The sequence below is a fragment of the Thalassophryne amazonica genome, chromosome 8 (genome assembly GCF_902500255.1).
Source record: "Thalassophryne amazonica chromosome 8, fThaAma1.1, whole genome shotgun sequence".
NCBI classification, from domain to species: domain Eukaryota; kingdom Metazoa; phylum Chordata; class Actinopteri; order Batrachoidiformes; family Batrachoididae; genus Thalassophryne; species Thalassophryne amazonica.
The window spans coordinates 85,917,336-85,937,259 of NC_047110.1; the positions used below are offsets into that span (position 1 = coordinate 85,917,336).

At 41.1% G+C, this 19,924-nt stretch overlaps 1 protein-coding gene across 1 annotated transcript in view; it reads right to left on the minus strand.

The window, feature by feature from the left end:
* b4galnt4a (beta-1,4-N-acetyl-galactosaminyl transferase 4a) overlaps nucleotides 1-19,924 on the minus strand; it is a 440,181-nt gene that overhangs the window by 102,806 nt on the left and 317,451 nt on the right. Inside the window, exon 7 of the mRNA XM_034176867.1 lies at nucleotides 864-931. Coding sequence (XP_034032758.1) covers nucleotides 864-931 — 68 coding nt within the window. The remainder of the gene's footprint in view (nucleotides 1-863; nucleotides 932-19,924) is intronic.

Below are 19,924 nucleotides of genomic sequence, written 5' to 3' on the forward strand. Positions count from 1 at the left end.
ACATTGGACCACAACACAAGGCTTTCAGGAGAAACCCTTTAAAAAGATAAACATTTACCCCCAGTGTACATGCTAATTCAACACGATGAAAACACAGTAGGACTTGTTTTTCTTATAATTTAATGCATGTGTTTGTCAACTGTGTTGTACCAATTAGGAGTACTGAAATATTCTGAACCTTTACGATGAATGGCATTCGCGGTGTGACTGTGTGTATGTGTGTGTGTGAATAATTTAAAACAGCACTCAGCAGCTTGTGCATCATCTAATCAGGCAAATGCTGGAATCCAAAGGAATAGAAGCACTTTTGTAAAACCTTTTTTCCCCCTCCTTTTGCTATATAAACTTACCAACTTCTCAATGATGTAAGAAGGAAATGTGCTGCCAATCACCTGTCATTAAAAGCCACTTCTGTGCAACTACTTCAATACGTTCAATCTGAAGGGGCCGTGAGGTTAATACGTTCTCATAATATATTTACAGAGATGCTTTGAACCGTTATGGTTTTTCAAGCCGATGACGTGCAAGTGCATGCACACTCCACCTGCTCTTCAGTGTCCACTGATCACTTGAGCCTGTAATGTCCTCTTCTTTCAGATGTGCAGTAAATGCCTTTTGAAGCAATTATGTTACAAAGACAGCGAAGGACTCCGGGCAGAAGAAGAGGCTACATAAAGTCAGTGCAGACCGCTACTAAACACACAAGTCCTCAGAGATGCTGCAGTGCACAAAGGATGTGGTGCAAGACTTAGTCTGCTCACTGATGGACGTTACAGTAACAGGTTTTTCTGTCGCGGCACTAGTATGAGAGATGGAACAGGTGCATCCGCTAAGAAATGCATGCAGGTGTCACAGGTACTTACTGCACAGACTTGGAGGACTGGGACCTGAACTTGCTGAATTCCCCTGGAGCAGTCCATTCTGTACCAAGCTGCAACACACAAGACAGGAGACATGACAGAAACTGTGCAAAAGTGAAAGAGCTAGTCAGCGAGAGAGAGAGAGAGACAGAGAGAGAGAGATTCTGCCAAGAAAAGGTCAAGAATAGCATTGTTTTGCAACTGAAGTGTATTTATCTGAAAAAAGGTTAAAGTCTAATTTCTGAGCCAGTTACACCAATTTCACAATTTGGAAGCATCAGCTGTGCATCTAGAAGTGTTAGTTAAAAGCACCTGGACTTGTTTAGCCTTCAAGATGTTTCAGATCTCATTCAAGTGTCTTTATCTGTCTAATCCTTGAGAGGATATTTTTTCTGTGTTCACGTGACCCCAGTTGCTCAGGGTCTTCACAACTGATTTGGCATGCCGGATGTACTTCCTGATGCAACTCCAGTTCTACATGGAGAAACACCTGCATAATTCCTGGTGTTTCAAAGTAGTATCCAAGACAAATAGTAATCAGATTAGATTAGATTAGATTAGACAGAACTTTACAGATCCATTGAGAAGACTCCCTCAGGGAAATTGAGGTTCCAGCAGCATTGTATAGCAGCACACAGGGTAAGAAGCACACAGAGAATCAAAAGTGAAAAAAGGAAAACAGTTTTCAAATATAACTATACATACAAATACACAATTTAAATACCAGACACACTGATCAATGCTGACTTACTGGCTACTACTGTTCCCCTCCTTCCTGTCCTCTGTCTTCCTGTTACTCCTCCTCCCCCTGAGTGAGGAGTTGTACAGTCTGATGGCCTGAGGGACAAAGGAGTTTGTTTTTTAGTCTGTTGGTCCTGCGCTTGGGAAGCAGCAGTCTGTGGCTGAAGAGGCTCCTCTGGTTGCTGATGATGGTGTGCAGAGGGTGACTGTTGGTATCATCCATAATGTCCAGCAGTTTGCCCAGTGTTGTCTTCTCTGACATTGTCACCAGAGAGTCCAGCTTCATGCCAACCACTGAGCCAGCCCTCCTGATCAGTTTGTCCAGCCTGGATGTGTCCTTCTTGGATGTGCTGCCCCCCCAGCACACCACGGTGTAAAAGAGGATGCTGGCTGCCATGGATTGGTAGAACATGCACAGCCTGCTCTGTCCCTTCCTGTACAGGTGGTTGGTGTGAACTGTCCAGTCCAATTTGCTGTCCAGCCACTGCCCGAGGTACTTGTAGGAATCCACAGCCTCCACCTCAACTCCCTCAATCAGAACTGGTCTGAACTGGCTTTAACGCACCTCGACAATAAAGGTGCAAGTGTGAGAAGGCTTTTTATAGATTACAGTTCTGCTTTCAACACAATTGTACCCAGTAAGTTGGTCACAAAGCTCCTCAACCTAGGCCTTAGCAATACCTTATGTGCATGGATTAAGGATTTCCTGTCTGACCGCCCACAGGCAGTCAAACTGGGCCCACATCTATCCTCCAGTCTGTCTCTTAGCACCGGCGCACCACAAGGCTGCGTGCTAAGTCCGTTGCTTTATTCCATCTATACATATGACTGTATTCCCACCCATCCCTCAAACATGATAATAAAATTTGCTGATGACACTACTGTGGTGGGACAGATCTTCAGCGGCAATGAGGCAGCCTATAGAGATGAAGTTGAAAGGTTAGTTGAATGGTGCACAGAAAATAATTTGACCCTGAATGTCAAGAAAACCAAAGTGATTATAGTTGACTTCAGAAGCGCAAGGATGACCCCTCTCCCTTAACCATCAAAGGTGAGGTAGTAGAGAAGGTCTCTTGTTTTAAATTTCTGGGCACCTGGATCACTGAGGATCTTAAATGGGAAGTTAACACATCTGCTGTGGTCAAAAAGGCACATCAGAGGCTTTATTTTCTACGAGCATTGAAGAAGAACAACCTGCCGGCTGAGCTGCTCAAGGCCTTTTATCATTGCTCCATCGAGAGTGTTTTAACCTATTGCATTACAGCATGGTTTGCAAACTGTTCTGAAAACAATAAGAAATCCATCAGACGAGTCATAAGAACGGCAGAAAAGATCACTGGTCTCCCTCTGCCCTCACTGGATGATGTTTTTAGGACTCGCTGCCTCCGCCGAGCAAGCAGTATTCTGCAGGATGGAACACACCCCTCACATCACCTTTTTTCTTTGCTTCCATCCGGCAGGCGTTATCGGGCCTTTAAAGCCCACACCACAAGGCTGAAAAACAGCTTCTTTCCTCGAGCTGTTACAGAACTGAACAGACACGCCCAAGCTTCAGTTGAAACAATTGCATTATTCTAATTAAAATAAGGACGGACATGTGCAATAATTGTTTAATTATTTTTTAATTTTAGGTATATTTATTACTGTTGTTATGCTATTTAAGGGGTTTTATTAAGTTGGGTATTTTTAAATTTTATTTAAAAATAAAAAAAAAATATTAAAAATATTAAAAATATAAATTTTAAATTTATTTTTAAAAAAATCTCTTAAAGTTTTTGACCGAAAACCTAATTCTTTTCATGTATGTAATATTTTAAACAAGTACAATCTTTTCAATTTTGAAAATTTTATAAATTTTAAGTATGTATGCTTCATTTATAAAGCGCTACATGGACTAGCCCCACCTCCAGTGTCTACCTTGTTTAAACCTAAGATTTCAAGTGGCCTGAGAACCAGGGCCTCCTCCAGAGGAGACTGTGAGGTCCCCCACAGGAGAACAACTTTTGGACAGAACACTCTCTCTGTGAGGGCCACTAACATCTGGAACAGTCTTCCTCTGCACATACGGGAGAGCCCTACATTGATCAGGTTCAGAGCTCAACTCAAACTATGGCTGAAAACAAACAAAGTGGTCATGTGACCACTAGACTTTTAACATTCCCTTGCATTGCTTATTTTGTATATTATATTTTCTTTCTTATGTATTTGCCTGCCTAGAGACTACAGATAAAAACTAGCTTTGTAGCTATAATCCGGCATATTTACATTTGTTTTTATACTGATGTTCATTAATGTGCATTGTCCCTATTCAAATAAATAAATAAATACTGTTAATTGATGTTTTAGAGGGATACGTGCAATATGGGAGATGTGCAGCATGGGATAAGTGTAATATGGGATAATGACAATGTGGGATTGGGATTAGTGCAATACGAGTTATGTTTGTCTCCGAGCTTGCCCTCCCCCAATCTCCTGATGTTTTTTTTCAATATTTATTGAAGTATGTGTATGGGTGAGTGTGTTTGAGGGTGGTCATTGTTTTTGAGGATGCACAAGCAAATTTTGTTGTGTTGATCGCTGTGCAATGACAATAAAGGTGATTCTGATTCTGATTCTGGTCGCACACTTGGTCTCGACTGCCCAAAGTCAAAGACCTTTGTCTTTGAGGTGTTGAGCTGTGGATAGTTTGTGTGGCACCAGGCAGCAAAGTCCCTCACTAGACTCCTGTACTCCTCCTCTCTGTCATCCCTGATGCATCCAATCTGAACCCACTCTGCTTACTGTCTAAGATATGACGGGATCAGGTGTGGACATTGCAGTGTGTCTGCACCTGTTATGCCCCTTCAGAGTAAAGGTCATATTTTTCCTGTGTTGTTTTGTGTCTTCAGCTTTGCCGGCAACCACAGTTTAAACCAGAAATTTCAGGTTTTTGATTTTACAGTGCTCAAGGTGTTGATGGGTTTGAAGAAAACAAGGTACGCTGCATGGACTAAAAATTCCCTTGAGTTTCAGACACTCCAGACTCTCACTGGGAAGCATAACTGGAGCTGCCACAAAAGTTTAATTTTGATTGAAGAAGTCATTTGCACTGAGTTATTAAAATAAACAAGAAATCCAGTTGGTTTTAACTAAACTGGAGTACTACTACCTTCAGTGACTGAGAATCTTCACTGACTGTGTATATGATTTGCAGGGGTCCAGTCTAAAATAACATCTCAATATTAAATTACATTCTGACAATTTCCATAAAATTTAACAACTTTTAAAATGAAGTTTCTACACTGAAAAAAGAGAATGTTTGAACCAACTTAAAAAAGTGTTACAATTTGTGAAAACCTGCATGAATTAAGTTGTTTGAACTTAAGTTTGTAAGTTAGAGTTTATTTAACTTTCAAACTTTAAGTTCAAACAACTTAATTCATTCAGGTTTTTACAAAATGTAACACGTTTATAAGGTGGTTCAAACATTCTCTTTTTCAGTGTAAGTGCAGCAAGGTGTAATCCAGATTGAAATATGTTCTTATTACCATGGCTAGTGGGGATTCCCCACTGGTTTACACAATCACAGCATTGGTCTTGTGAGTGAGAAATCACCATAAATTTATAACACTTGGTTACAAACTGTTGTTGTCAGAAGGATGTGACCAAATACTCATATGTGAATTTTCTTAATGCTTACAGGCACCTGATATGGTTGGACGAGGTCAAAAGGTGCTGGGGACATATTGTAGCAAGGTGAAATCCAGACTGACATACAGTATGTTCTACTGGCTTGGTTAGTGGGTATTTTATTGACATCAATGCTATAATTGATTCTGCCTATCAATCCAATTATTTTTTGATTCCCTTAACGATTCCTTATCCATTTTCTGTTTGGAAAATAAAGGCCTACAGCAGTTTTCAGCATCAATGAAGTTGTTTTCCTGGGTGGTAGACCATAATTTAATGTCATGATGTCACATCTGACATCATAATACATGACCCTGCAATGCCGAACTGTCAGAAAATCATGATGTTATTGATGAGAGGAACTGATAACACCTGACAGTGGATTGAAAAATTAGGAACTGGTTGTTGTGGTCTGTCTCCTGTCCTTGTTGTATGTCCTGTCTGTTAGTTGTGTTTTCCTTTAATTCACACTTTAGCCTTTATTGAGTTCCACTTTAGTTTTCAACCCTTGTTCCTTGGTTATGTTTGTGGTTTGTTGTGTGTGTTTGTGGGTATTGCTCTGTCACTTAGTGTTCCTCACAGCTGTTTCTCATCACAATCACCTCATCTACCACTTCATGTCACTAATTGTGTTACTGTTCTGTGTTCAGTTTGCTGGATTATTCTAGCTTGTTTGGTTCTGTTTGTAGTATTTAGTTACATGTTTGAGAGTCTTCCCTTGTTTCCATGCTGCTGCCAACTTTCCTCCCTTGTTCCTGAGCATTTGGACTGTTCCCCAGTTTTGGACTCAAGCTATCTTTTGCTATGGTAAAATAAACTCCTTTACTTTTGACTCCTGCTTATCACTGCCTGCATTTTTTAGTTCAACCTCTCTTAAATCATAACACTGGTATCCAACTTGAACTGGTTCTTGATCCCCCAGTACAGCACTGGTCTCATGAGTGAGAAATCTGATGCTTGAATATCAGCGGAAGCTACAAATGATACATATCACTCTTGCTTAGGTTTGACAGTAATCCCTTGAACAAACCAACAAATTAGCCAAACAACAAAACAATTACCGAATAAATAAAACATACACACACCCCCTCCTTCTTTTTAGTGAAGGTGATAAAGCATAACTGGAAAAACAAGATAACATGTCCTGAAGAAACAAGTAGGAAGCAACTTCTGATAAGCAAAATGAGAAAACAGACAAGAGCTAATGGCTATAAACAGAAACATAATAAGAAAGAATGACTCTCTGCCAATACAGAGCCTGAGAAGCTAGCTCATCAGGGCCCTCGAGTCTGTGTTCCAGCCCTGCGGTCGAATCAGTGCCCATTCATTTCCTCCGCAAGCCAACAAAACTAATTAGGGCCCCTGCTGTTTCTGATCCATAATAAAATAATAAGAATAAGATCACAGCGGGCATGTGTTTAATTGTTTGTGTTGGCCACACTTCAGGATTTGAGGTTTTGAATTAGAAACACTGCAGCGAGTGGTGACAGATCACAAGAGCTTTTTCGCTCGTCAACAGCGACTGACCTTCATGTTAAATAGCGGAACATTTTCAGGTAACACATCACAGACTGTGAAATGCACCTCAAAGATATGGAAGGAGATATCAGTGGCAGTCACGCAACAGTACCTCTGTTTACTGGTGTAGCCAAAGAAGAAAACCAGGCAATAATGTCTATCCAAAGCCAACCGGGCCCCTGGCAACGCTAAACCCTGAGAAAGCGCGTGAAGCAGTTGGCTCAGGATGGCGAGGACACAATGTGCGCCTCTGTGCGGCACATTGTCACACCACCAGCAGGCATTTGGCATCTTCCTCCAATGGCACAGAAGGAAGAAGAACAGCAAGAATAAAGTCAACAAATGAGGATTTTTTTTTAAAGGAAAATCACATATGAACCTAACCTGTGCTCACGCTGTGTGATATAATAAGGTTATATTAATGAACAAACTTTTCTTGAAACCCAAATATTAATTTTGACACATTAAAAAGGCAAATTATCACATTTCTTTGAGCCAATTTGTCATCGATGGTGTGATACGATGGATATGGCTTCTGGGTCTACATTCAAAAAGAAAACTAGTATTAAATTTGTAGTAATATCACATTAACCATTTGGGAATTAGCAGCATTTTTATACAGTGTCCCTCCCTTTATAAAGATCATAAGCAACTGGACAGACTAAAGTATAAGTATTATTAATGCAAATCATGGCTTCTACTGCCAGTTAATACAAATGTGTGGTAAAGTCGTCTGGAGGAGGAAGTTCTCAAAAAGTCAGTAACCACACAATTACAGAGTTGTTGTTATTATTATTTCATTATTAAGCTCAGAATCTTCTCAGCAGAGTGGGCTGGAGGCAAACAAGTAGGGAACTGTAACATCCTCACAAAAAACACACGACACACATGCACACATCTTAAACGTAACTTCTCTTGAGCACAGTCTTAGATTTTGTTGCAATTTGAGACGTTTCTGCACAGAAATATTGTAGCAGACTTTGGAAGTCTTGGACTTGGACTGGAACGCAACGTGGATACACACTCACACACACTCACAGATAGACGTGAGTGCAGTGGGAAAACTCAATTCAGGTGACCACCGTCTGTGAAAAAACTGAGAAGTGAAATACAAAAAGAGGTCAAGAAATGTACATGAAATATAAATGTGTAAGGGAGCGATAGTGAGATGACTTCTTTCTCTCACAGCTTCTTTTCATCTGCACTTTTTTTTTAAGATCTCAGTGTGAAAAGATAGAGAAGTAATGGAGAAACACAGCAGACCTTTGATCTCATTTCAGGGTGTAGTTTCTTTCTCTGTACCTTTTTTGTTTGTTACTGTACTTAAATGTTTTAAGTATTAGTAGCTATACAGTCCTGTGGTGTTCGTGTACAAACGCACAAAGAGTATCAAAACCTACTCAGATGGGATTCATTTCACATGCGGAGGTGAACAGATGTAGCTTTACCACAAACTGTAATATTTAGGGCTGATTCCCATGTGATAAGAAAGTTTGGCATAAATGTTAAAGATGGGAGGGGCCACTCAATAAACAGGCCTGAAAAAAGATCATAAAATTATTGGGGTCCATTTTTTTGTCATCTTCTGTGTCCTGTCAGCATCCCGCTCCCTCCCCCCAATGTTTGGCCTGTGTATAGAGGTGCACGCTTTGCGGTGCAGTCTGCACTCAGTGTGCTAAAGCACGTGTTTCCCACGCCACGGACATTGTGATGTTTCTAATCGACATACAGAGGCGCGCTGTTCACAATGCTCTCTGTGCCACAGCAGAGGAGGTGGTCAAAGAAGAGAACGCACATAGCTGAGGCACTGACATGAACGTGATCATGATTTCATATCTGTGAGGTGTGCGCCGACTGATAAAGAAGTGCTCAGTAAATAAAAGGCAAGTAAATAACTACTGGGATTGCGGCTGGGTTGTGGATCAGCACCTCTAAATCTGAGGCCATGGTTCTCAGCAGGAAACCGATGGATTGCCTACTCTTGGTAGGGAATACGGTCTTGCCCCAAGTGAAGGAATTCAAGTACCTTGGGGTCTTAGTCACGAGCGAGGGGACGATGGAGTGTGAGAATGGCCGGAGAATCAGCACAGCAGGGGCGGTATTGCATTCTGTTGTGACGAAAAGGGAGCTGACCCAAAAGGTGAAGCTCTCGTCTACTGGTCAGTCTTCATTCCTACTCTCAGCTATATGGTCATGAGTGTTGGGTTATGACCGAAAGAACTAGATCGCGGGTACAAGTGGCCGAAATGGGCTTCCTCGTGACGGTGGCTGGTGTCTCCCTTAGAGATAGGGTGAGACGTTCGGTCATCCGTGGGGAGCTTGGAGTAGAGTCGCTGCTCCTTCGCGTTGAAAGGAGCCAGCTGAGGTGGTTCGGGCATCTGGTAAAGATGCCTCCTGGGCGCCTCCCTAGGGAGGTGTTTCAGGAACGTCCATCTGGGAGGAGACCCTGGGGAAGACCCAGGACTAGGTGAAGAGATGATATCTCCACACTGGCCTGGGCATGCCTCAGGATCCCCCAGTCAGAGGTGGACAATGTGACCCGTGAAAGGGAAGTCTGGGGTTCCCTGCTGGAGATGTTGCCCCTGCGATCCAAACCCGGAAAAGCGGTTGAAGATGAGTGAGTGAGTGAGTAAATAGCTAAATAAAAGTAAAATCTCTGTTGCTTGTCTTCAAAATGTTTCTTTAACTGCCTCACTCACTTTTCCAGAGGAAAATACTGACACTTCTATTTGCAAGCAATTAATATAGCCTGGGGCAGCACGGTGGCTTAGTGGTTAGCACTGTTGCCTCACAGCGAGAAGGTCATGGGTTCAATTCTGTCTTTCTGTTTGGAGTTTGCATGTTCTCCCAGTGTTTGTGTGGGTTTCCCCAGGTGCTCCGGTTTCCTCCCACATCCAAAGACATGCGGGTGAGGTGGATTGGAATCTTTAAATTGTCTGTAGGTGTGCGAGTGATTGTAAATGTGTTTGTCTGTTTGTGGCCCTGTGACAGACTGGCATCCTGTCCAGGGTGTACCCCGCCTCACGCTCTATGACTGCTGGGACAGGCTCCAGCCCCCTGCCACCCTTAATTGGACTAAGCAGCTGAAGATGAGTGTGTGTGTGTGTGTGTGTGTGTGTGTGTGTGTGTGTGTGTGTGTGTGTGTGTGTGTGTGTGTGTGTGTGTGTGTGTGTGTGTGTGTGTGTGTGTGTGTGAAATATAGCCTGAGATCATTTCATTTGTGCCAAATCAACCAACAGAGAAGAAAAAAAAAATCATATTTTACCATATAATGTGCTCATTCTTTATGTAATGCTACCTAATGCTGCATTTACACATAACAACAACAAGTCATGAATGCCAGGAAGTATACATTCTTGGTCGCCGATCATGAATGTGATGATTAGGGGCAGAGGCGTCAGGTGTCCTCAGGAACTGTCGCGGCCTGTTACCATGCGCTATGATTAATTGCACGTGTCGCTGCTGAATTATTACGAACCATTACGCATGGTCAAGAATATTGTTCCGGGCTGTTGCGCGTTATTGCGCACCACAGTGCATCGTTACGTTCTGTCATTAATCTGTCAGGAATGTTGTGAATTTGGCGAATTGCCTCCACACACCCGCCACATTCATCCTGTCGTCAGCTGCTGAACAGTTCACATCGCTCCAGATTGCTCCTCAGCATCCAGATGAATCCACAGCAGAAGAAGAACTTTGTGATTGCATGCTTAGTTGGGCTCTGTGCCATGGAGTTGTGCAGAAAGGAGGAGGAGGAGATGGAGAGAGCCAGACTGGGGGAAGCTCAGACTTGTTCTCCTGGTCATCAGGCACAACAGCAGGTGGAACAACTGCAGGAGCATCCTGAGGAGTATCAGCAGGAAGTGTGGAGGGACACTTGGCTGAATTGGGGTCACTGTTCCTCTTCAGCATACTGCAGCAATGAAACTGAATGCGGTGCAGCAGGGTTTAATTGTGCGCACATGAGAGAAGTGATTCGTAGTAGCGTGCAGTGAAATGTGACATCGCGTTACAATTTGTGTCAAAACCTGACAGTTTCTGTGTCAATTTGTAACAATGTGTGGCAGTATGGGCTCCAAGAACCATCACAGGAACCAATACGAATGCTGTCACGCTGTATTAAGGATCATCACTAATCAACACGCTCAGTTGCGAACTCCAGGACATGAGGTGAAATGAGGGTGGTGCATGACATTCGTGGAAGGTTTTTTTGACAGCCAAAAACATGCTCCACAAATATCACTAATGTCATGCACCGACACATAACGACAAGTCACGAATAGCACGAAGAATACATTCTTGGCCGCTGATCACGAACGTGATGTTTCGGGGCAGAGGAGACAGGAGTCCTCAGGAACTGTTGCAACCTGTTACCACGCATTATGATTAATGGCACGTATCACTGGCAAATTACCACAAACCATTACACAGGGTCAAGAATAATATCCCACAGTGTTGGGCGTAACAGCGCATAGTTACGTTCTGTCACGTTGTGAATCAGGCGAATTGTCTCCACACACCCCCCATATTCATGCTACCGTCAGCTGCTGAGTTGTGCAGAAAGGAGGAGGCGGAGGAGACAGAGAGAGCCCGATGTCTGGCTGCACGTGGCTCTCCTCTGGCTCAGACTCATTTTCTTGAACATCACACCCAACAGCGGGTGGAACACCTGCAGAAGTGCGCTGAGGAGCATTGGAACGAGGCTTAGCTGACTTGGCGTCACTGTTCTTTTTCGGCATACTGCAGCAATAAAACTAAATGTGGTGCAGCAGGGTTTAACTGTGCGCACATGAGAGAAGTGATTCGTAGCGCAGTGAAATGTGACAATTTGTGTCAAAACTTGACAGTTTTCGTGACAATTCTTAATGACATGACAGTATGGGTCCAAGAAGCATCACAGGAACTATTACGAACGCTGTCACGCTTTATTATGGATCACCACTAATCAAGACGGATCAACACACTCAGCTGCGACCTCCACAACATGAGGCGAAATGAGGGTGGTGCGTGACATTCGTGGGGATTTTTTGACAGCCAAAAACATGCTCCACGCATATCATGCAGCAACACGTACTGTTAAGAAACCTATTCAAATGCGTTAAGTCACGTTAATAATGTCAGGAATGTGCCAAGAATGACAGAAAAATGACATTCGTAACGTGTCCTGCCTATGTGTAAATGCAGCATTAGTCGTGCAAAACTTGTTCACTAGTAATAAAAACAACAATAACAAAAACAAAATGTATCATGTTTATCAGTGAGTGGGTAAAAATCACAAGACTTGGCACACTCATCGAGTTTAAGCAACACTAACCCTAACCCACCAACACAGGTGCAAATCACATATTAAAGTATAACGGTTAGGGTTTGTGTGACTATTTGTTGGTAGAATCCCCCCAGTCATCAGGTTCAGTGTGGGTGGACTTTTATCATGAGGAAGCAGAAAGAGCAGCAAAAACTTGGCCTAACACTGAATGTTGTTTTTCCACTATTTACAATGGTACAATATGTAGAAGCGCCTTACATAAGTGGATTCACAATGTACATACTTTGCTTGTACACATACTGAAACTGAAGTAAACACTAAAAGAAAAATATAACACTTCACTGTACTGCTTCACCTCAGGGAGCTTTGGTGGGTGCGCTTCACTGGTGCACTGTGATGCATTGCCGCAGATCTGGTAATGAACCATAAAAGCTCCAACAGGAGGAGGCCCCAAATACTTAGTTCTGGCATATTTTGGTTCTTAAAGATGATACTTTGTGCCACTTTATATGGGCGGTTCATGCTCGTAATCCCTTATCTAGACCTAAATCAGTTCTGCAAAGAAGAGCGGCCAGTAATTCCACCACAGTGATGAGAAAGATTGACCACTGTTACTGCTGCCATACCTGGTCCAACCAGCTATAAGTTGATGAGGCCGATTTCATTTACAAACAACAAAAATGGCAGTGTTAAAATCTCAGTCAGATATGTCACAATTGATTTGAACTCTTAAAGTCTTATTTCAATACCCCGTTTTCTATGTGTTATTTACCTCTCTGAAGATGATATTTCTCCCTCCATGAGATAAGTTTGGTTGCATGTTAAAATATTCTGTTACTAATTATTTATAAATGTAAGATGGACGGACAGACGGGGGGAGAGGGTGACCTCATCAATCAACTTTGGGATGCAGCAGATTTCATGCACAACTGACACTTCATTTTCAAGCTGACCATGATATTGTGAAGAGTCTCCATGGAAACACCATGACAATGCTTCAGCTCCTCTGTTCCTCACCCTGTCATGTCTACAGTGTGTGTCTGATGGCAGCACATTCCATATATAGTTCATTCAGTACCTGGCATGGCACGGCCTGACCACTGACGTAAAATAAAAATCCTTAAAGGGGGACCTGCTTAAATTTAGAGCAGTGACTCAGGTCATGGAATTAGGGATTTAACTCTGTAACTACAGTAAGAAAAATGTCAAGTAGAGTCCTACACATACCACGGCTCTAGGGTAGCTAATCAATATCCTATATATATATATATATATATAAAGGTGTCTAAAGTGTGTGGGTCTGTGACTCTGTGTGTTATGTGTCTGCAGCGGCTCACATGGAAGCGGCCATCTCACTCAACAGAAAAACCGATCTGTTACACCAATTAACTTCGCAGTAAGCCATATTATTAAAGATATTTGTCACATAATGTTCACAAGGAGCCATTTGGTCATGCTAACATTAGCCGTTAGCATCATGTTATGTAAAAGTTAATTTCATCTTCAATACACATCAGTGATTAACCCTCTGGGGTCCGAGGGCATTTTTTGGACAGTTCACTCGCCTGGCATAAATGTTTTATTATTTCCATGCATCCCACAATCAAGTTTTATGTCTCCTTTTTTCAGGACAACCTGTGCTTTCAGAATATATATGTTTTTGTTGTGTTTTATAAGTGTAATAAAGGTTTACAATCAAAACAGGCAAGGAAAAAAAGTAAAAAATAATTTTCTACACACATTTATTCAAAACACACAGCAAACTATAAAAACAACTGTTTTGACACTTTATAAAGGTAATTTGAGGTCTTGTGTGAAAGACTGTACAACAAAAAGGTTCAAACAATAAGCACAAATACACATTTTGAACAACATATACAAAATTGTCTATGCATTATGTTGTCCATTGATATGGTAAACAGTGCTTTACGCAGAGAAAGAAACAGAGTTATACAGTAAAATTCACATGCAAACTAGTGGAGCAATCCTGATAGTTACACACTCTTTGTTTGAGCATGTGAGATTGTCCTCAGAGGCTCTCCATCTGCTTCACTGATCGCTGTGTGTAATGGCGCAGGGCGCATTTGGAGCCCAATAGTGTGTACTCATTGGAGCACCCAGGGGGCTATTCAAACGGGCCAACTAGTAACATATCACTCCTGAAAACGATCTTTGGCTTTTCACGTGAGGTGAATCTGCCCTAAGATTGGATTTTAGAAAACCATGTGACGGTGAACCAATTCCGATTGGGCACTCACATTGCGCACGTCATCTCACAGCTTCTATGAGGAGTACAAAGATGGCCGATGGCTGACTCGAAAGTCTGCAGAGTTAACTTTTCAGCAAAAAAAAAAAAAGTAAGTTTCTATCTCATATCATTAAAAAGATATTTACAATTTAGTAAAGCTTGGTCTTAGCCGTCGTATACAATGGCGTCGGCCCGAGGGTTAAATCCATCATGAATCACTGCTTTAAGGTGATCATCTTGGTCATGGCGTCACTCACAGTGTAACTTGCAAATTAATAAAAATAAATACTATTCTTCTTTGTGTTTATCAGGGGATTGCAAACAGGCATTAGTGGTGCATACTGCCACCTACTGTATCAAGTGTGTGGAATCACGACATAAATTGTTTTAAGTCAATACAATACAAAACATTAAACAATAAAATGAAAAATATGACAATGTACAATAAATATCTTAATACTATTACCACAATTATACAGCACCTTAAAAAGACTGATCAAGAGTACTCTGAGCGCTGGTGTTTTTTTTTATAGTCTAAACCATAGTGTTGATGCTCTAATTCCAACAGTCTGCTTACTTTTTTTTTAACAGAAAAAAAAACCCCCACAACTTGGTAACTATGCCTTACCTGGGTGAAGATGAGTACATCTAGTAGTGATAGATAATTTTCCTGCAGATAAATATTTTAATGATAGTAAGATGCTATCGGAAAACAAAAGTAAAAATGAATAATTAAAAGCAACAGCATGACCTCAAACTTCATCATAAACATAAAGAGTTTGAAAGGCATAGTTTGACTTTTTGAGATCAATCCCTGACGTTTGACCTGGCAATACTTTGTGGATCAAAACAGCAGTATGACCTTAAGCATCAATAGTGTTTTACACAATCTAAAGATGTTAAAAATTAAATGATTTTCAAAGCACAAGCAAAATTTCTCAAAATGAGTGAGGTAAGTTTGCACTTTATATTAACTTTTTGTATTCAGTTTACAAAAATACAAATGTATTTTTTTCTAGATCATGTTGTTAGATGAACATAATATTTTTTTTGCTTTTCAATTCCCATATTAACAAAATAAATATAATTAAAGTCTATGTTAAAATTTTTGAGTGTGGGGTCTCTTAAGGGCAGCTAGATAAAAATGATAGAAAATTATGTGAGAATCCACTAAATTATTTTAGAGCTGATGTGATCAGCTATGGTTGTTTCTGAACAGGATTAACCTAAAGATGATGAACTAAATTTAATTAAACTTGGTGGCGAAGTGGACTATGGACCAAGGAAGAAACCTTTCAATTTTAGCATGGATCCACACTTCCATTATTAATACAGGATTTTCATGATTGCTTGGATCCTCAAGATCAAGATCAAAGATCATTATTCTGGATCAAAGATTAGCATCAGGGTAATAAAGATCATCCATCAGGCAGGTCAGGATCAAATGTGAGCAATCAAGATCAAAGGTCACTAATCGGCATCAGAGTTCAGTGATCAGTAACAAAGATCTGTAATCAGGATAAAATACCAGTGATTATGATCAAAGTTGATCAAAAGTTTAGCCATCAGCACCAAAATTTAGTAATAAGGATCAAAAATGATTATTAGATTAAAAAGCCATGATCAAATTTCCGTCACAATGAGGATCAAAGATTAGTAATGAGTATAAAAGGTAGAGGCATGCACTCTACTGCTCTTGATGTGTTTCTGCTGCAACTTCCTAAAGAAAATTACTTTTATACCAAATGTGAAGTTAATTTGATCCAGACCATAGATTAAAAAAAGTCTAAACATAAAATCATATTTGTTTAAGTGAACTGACAAATTCATTCATTCATTTTCTGTACCCGATTACTCCAAACAAGGGTCACATCTTTGAACACAGGGGCAGCACCGAGGCCCGTCAGTCAGCCAATAGCAGAGTGAATGATCCTTGGCCACAGATCTGCTCCTCTGCCATTACCTGGATGATATTTCTCTGGTACTAAATGTTACATCAATATTCAGCACCAGCTAATTAATTGCAGCTCCTGTGGAACCTGGTGACGTCTCACACCCTTTTGGAATACAGATGTGTCCATAACTGTATCTTTGTTCCGAACACATATTTACCAAAGCACTCATATAGTGTCGTTCAAAATTTGTGTGACCTCACACATCCTTTTCTCCTTAAACCTTTAGAAGGTCATCAGAAAACCTTTTTTTTGCGCACGAAGACATACAGAGTACAGTTGATTGTGGGCACACAGTACTTCAAGGACAGATGGAAAAGGAAAAGGTTTTTCACAGGATGTTCTACAGTAGAATTTACGTGGTCTGCTTTCTACACGTGTTGAAGGTGAAGGATAACCTGAATGTTGGCACGGTAACATGAGGTGACTCACACAGACAAACAAGGTCAAATCACTTAATCTGTTTAAGCACATGAACTGCAACCATGAACTTCTCTTGACAATACCTGAAGGAGTTGTATGCCACAACACAAATATCCAAATTAATTCAATCAGACATCCAACAAACTTAAAGGAATGGAAAAATGGCTGGTAGATTATGATATTGAGAGCCCATATGAAAAGTTGTAGGCATGTCTTTTTCATTGCCGCTGTCCTCGGAGCTGGACACACCCAGTGGGACCGGACGTTTGACACCAGAAGTGAGAGCTGCTTGGATCACCTCCCCACCTCCCCACCTGTAGTGAATTTACCCCCCGTGCACCACCAAGAGAACTTTGTTTTTTTTTGTTTTTTTGCAGTGATAGGGTTTGTGATCAAGATTTCCTGGAGCAATTGATCTGTAAACTGAAATCCATAAACTACTTATACTGAAAAAATAAATATATATTACGAATGATATTCATGTTTTGTGAGACCTGCGTTCATGTTTTGGGAGATATTTTTTTCAGTATTCACATTTTGCAATTAACGGTTTGTGGATAATGCACGATGTGCAGCTGATTCGTGTTTTGGGGGTCAACATCATGGCATCAGATAGCGAATCAGAAGGCAGTTAATATGAAGTTGTACTCAGTTGTAAGAGCTCCTTATTTCCATTGATACACATTATTCATTAGTTTATAACACAGTCTATGTTGCCAGCTGTATTTTATCAGTGAATTTTCTCTGCCTTTAATCTAACCAACTCACATGTGGAAAAGAGCTGGTCTTTGTCCACAGACTTCACAGAAAGCCAACGGGTGTGATAATAACAGCGTGAAGGACAAAGGCCACTTCAATGATTATTTATATTATTAATGATATTGTGGGTTTCTTCTTCTATTGGCTGCTACCATTACAGATGGCCACAACTTCTCATCTACAAAGTGTATCTCCAAATAGAATATCTTGAAAAAGTTAGATAATTTTGTCTGTTATGTCAGAAAGCGAGCCTTATTTATTCGAGATCTGTTACATATAAACATTTATATAATGGCTGAGTGGCTCCTTGTGATTTGATTGGTGCTTTGTATGCCATGTGACATGGATTATTCGTTCCATTTAGCGTGCAATTTGGTTCCATACATTTTGTACCATTGCACGCTGGAAACCCCGCCCACGCACACACTAGTGGGGGCAGCGTTTAGGTAAACATGGCAGGGTTTGTTTTTCTGATGGACGACAATGTGAACAAGCTAACTGATGATGCTAATTCTTCTAACATACACACACACACACACACACACACACACACACACACACACACACACACACACACACACACACACACACACACACACACACACACACACACACACACAAAAACAAATCCACAACACCATAAGCCATCTGGAGGCATGAAGAGCTGTTAAGAGGATGAAGCTAGAATGAAAAGCTGGACAAATTTCTGACATGATTTTTCTGGAGTGAGGAAGTACACAAAGTCTTTTTTTACTTGAAGTACACAAAGTCAGTGCACGACATCACTTTGACCCTTTTCTGTTGTTTATGAATGAATATATATCAAATGACAAGGATCTATTTTGGCTGTTATATAAATGTTTTTACATTCTTTAAATGGAACGAGTATTTAATTTGGTGAAAGCTGGAATGATCCATTCAAATTTCATTGCACTTGCTGTAATGACAAGAAATCAATCAATCAATCAATCAATCAATCTATCTATCTATCTATCTATCTATCTATCTATCTATCTATCTATCTATCTATCTATCTATCTATCTATCTATCTATCTATCTATCTATCTATCTATCTATCTATCTACTCGGCTTCACCTCGTTCAATGGATCATTCCAGCTTTCACCTCATGAAATATTCGTTCCAATGAACTCATAAACACTCATTATTTGTATAATATATTTCAAGCATTTATTTTGAGAATTATGGCACACAACTCAAAAAATACAAAAAAGCTATAACAAAATATTAGAATATTTCACTTTAAGCTTAAGTAACTCACTATTTATGCAGCATAAATATCTCTCAGTCTGGTTCAGTATACACACACACACACACACAAAAAAAATCATGGGGAAGACTGTTGACTTGACAGTTGTCCAGAAGACATTCATTGACACCCTCCACAAGGAGGGTAAGCCAGATTGCACAGAGGGCTGACTATTCGCAGAGTGCTGTATCAAAAGCATATTCATGGAAAGTTGAATGGAACAGAAAAGTGTGGGAGGAAAAGATGCACAAGCAACAGGGACAACTGCAGTCTTGAAAAGATGGTTAAGCAAAGCAGATTCCAGAACTTGGGGGAACTTCACAAGGAGTGGACTGAGGCTGGAGGAACTACATCAAGAACCTCCATCCAAAGATGTGTCCAGAAAATGGGCTACTATTATATTGAACGTTAAAGGTGCGTACACATAACCAAGACGCATTACGAATGTCATTTTTCTGTCATTCGCGACACATTCCTGACATCCTTAATGTGACTTAATGCATCTGAATAGGTTTCTTAATAGTGCGTGTTGGTGCGTGATATTCTTGATATTCGTGGAGCATGTTTTTGCCTGTCAAAAAATCTTCCACGAATGTCACACACCACCCTCATTTCGTCTCACGTCGTGGAGGTCGCAACTGAGCGTATTGTTTCGTCTTGATGAGTAGTGATCCTTAATAGAACGTGACAACGTTCGTTGTGGTTCCTGTGATGGTTCTTGGAGCCCAAACTGTCACGCGTTATTACGAAGAGACACGGAAACTGTCAAGTTTTGACACGACTTGTAACTCGGCGTCATATTTCACTGCGCGCCACGACGAATCCGTTATCTGTCACATGCACACAATTAAACTCGGCTCCAAAGGTCGTTCCACAGTTCCTGCTGAAGCTCCTCAGGATGCTCCTGCAGGTGTTCCCCCTGTTGTTGTAACCTATGAGCGGGAGAACGAGTCTGAGCCAGAAGAACCAGAGGAGCGAGACTCACGTGCAGCCAGACATCTCTGCACCTCCTCCAGTCCGGCGGAGGAAGAAGCGTGCGCACAATTAAACCCTGCTGCAGGTCTAATTTCAGTGATCTTCAGCGCGCTCCTGCAGGTGTTCCACCTGCTGCATGTGCCTGATGTTTGGGAAAATGCGCTAGACGAGACCCGCATGAAGCCACACATCTGGCTCTGTCTGTCTCCTCCTCTCTGCACCACTCCATGGCACAGAGCCCAAC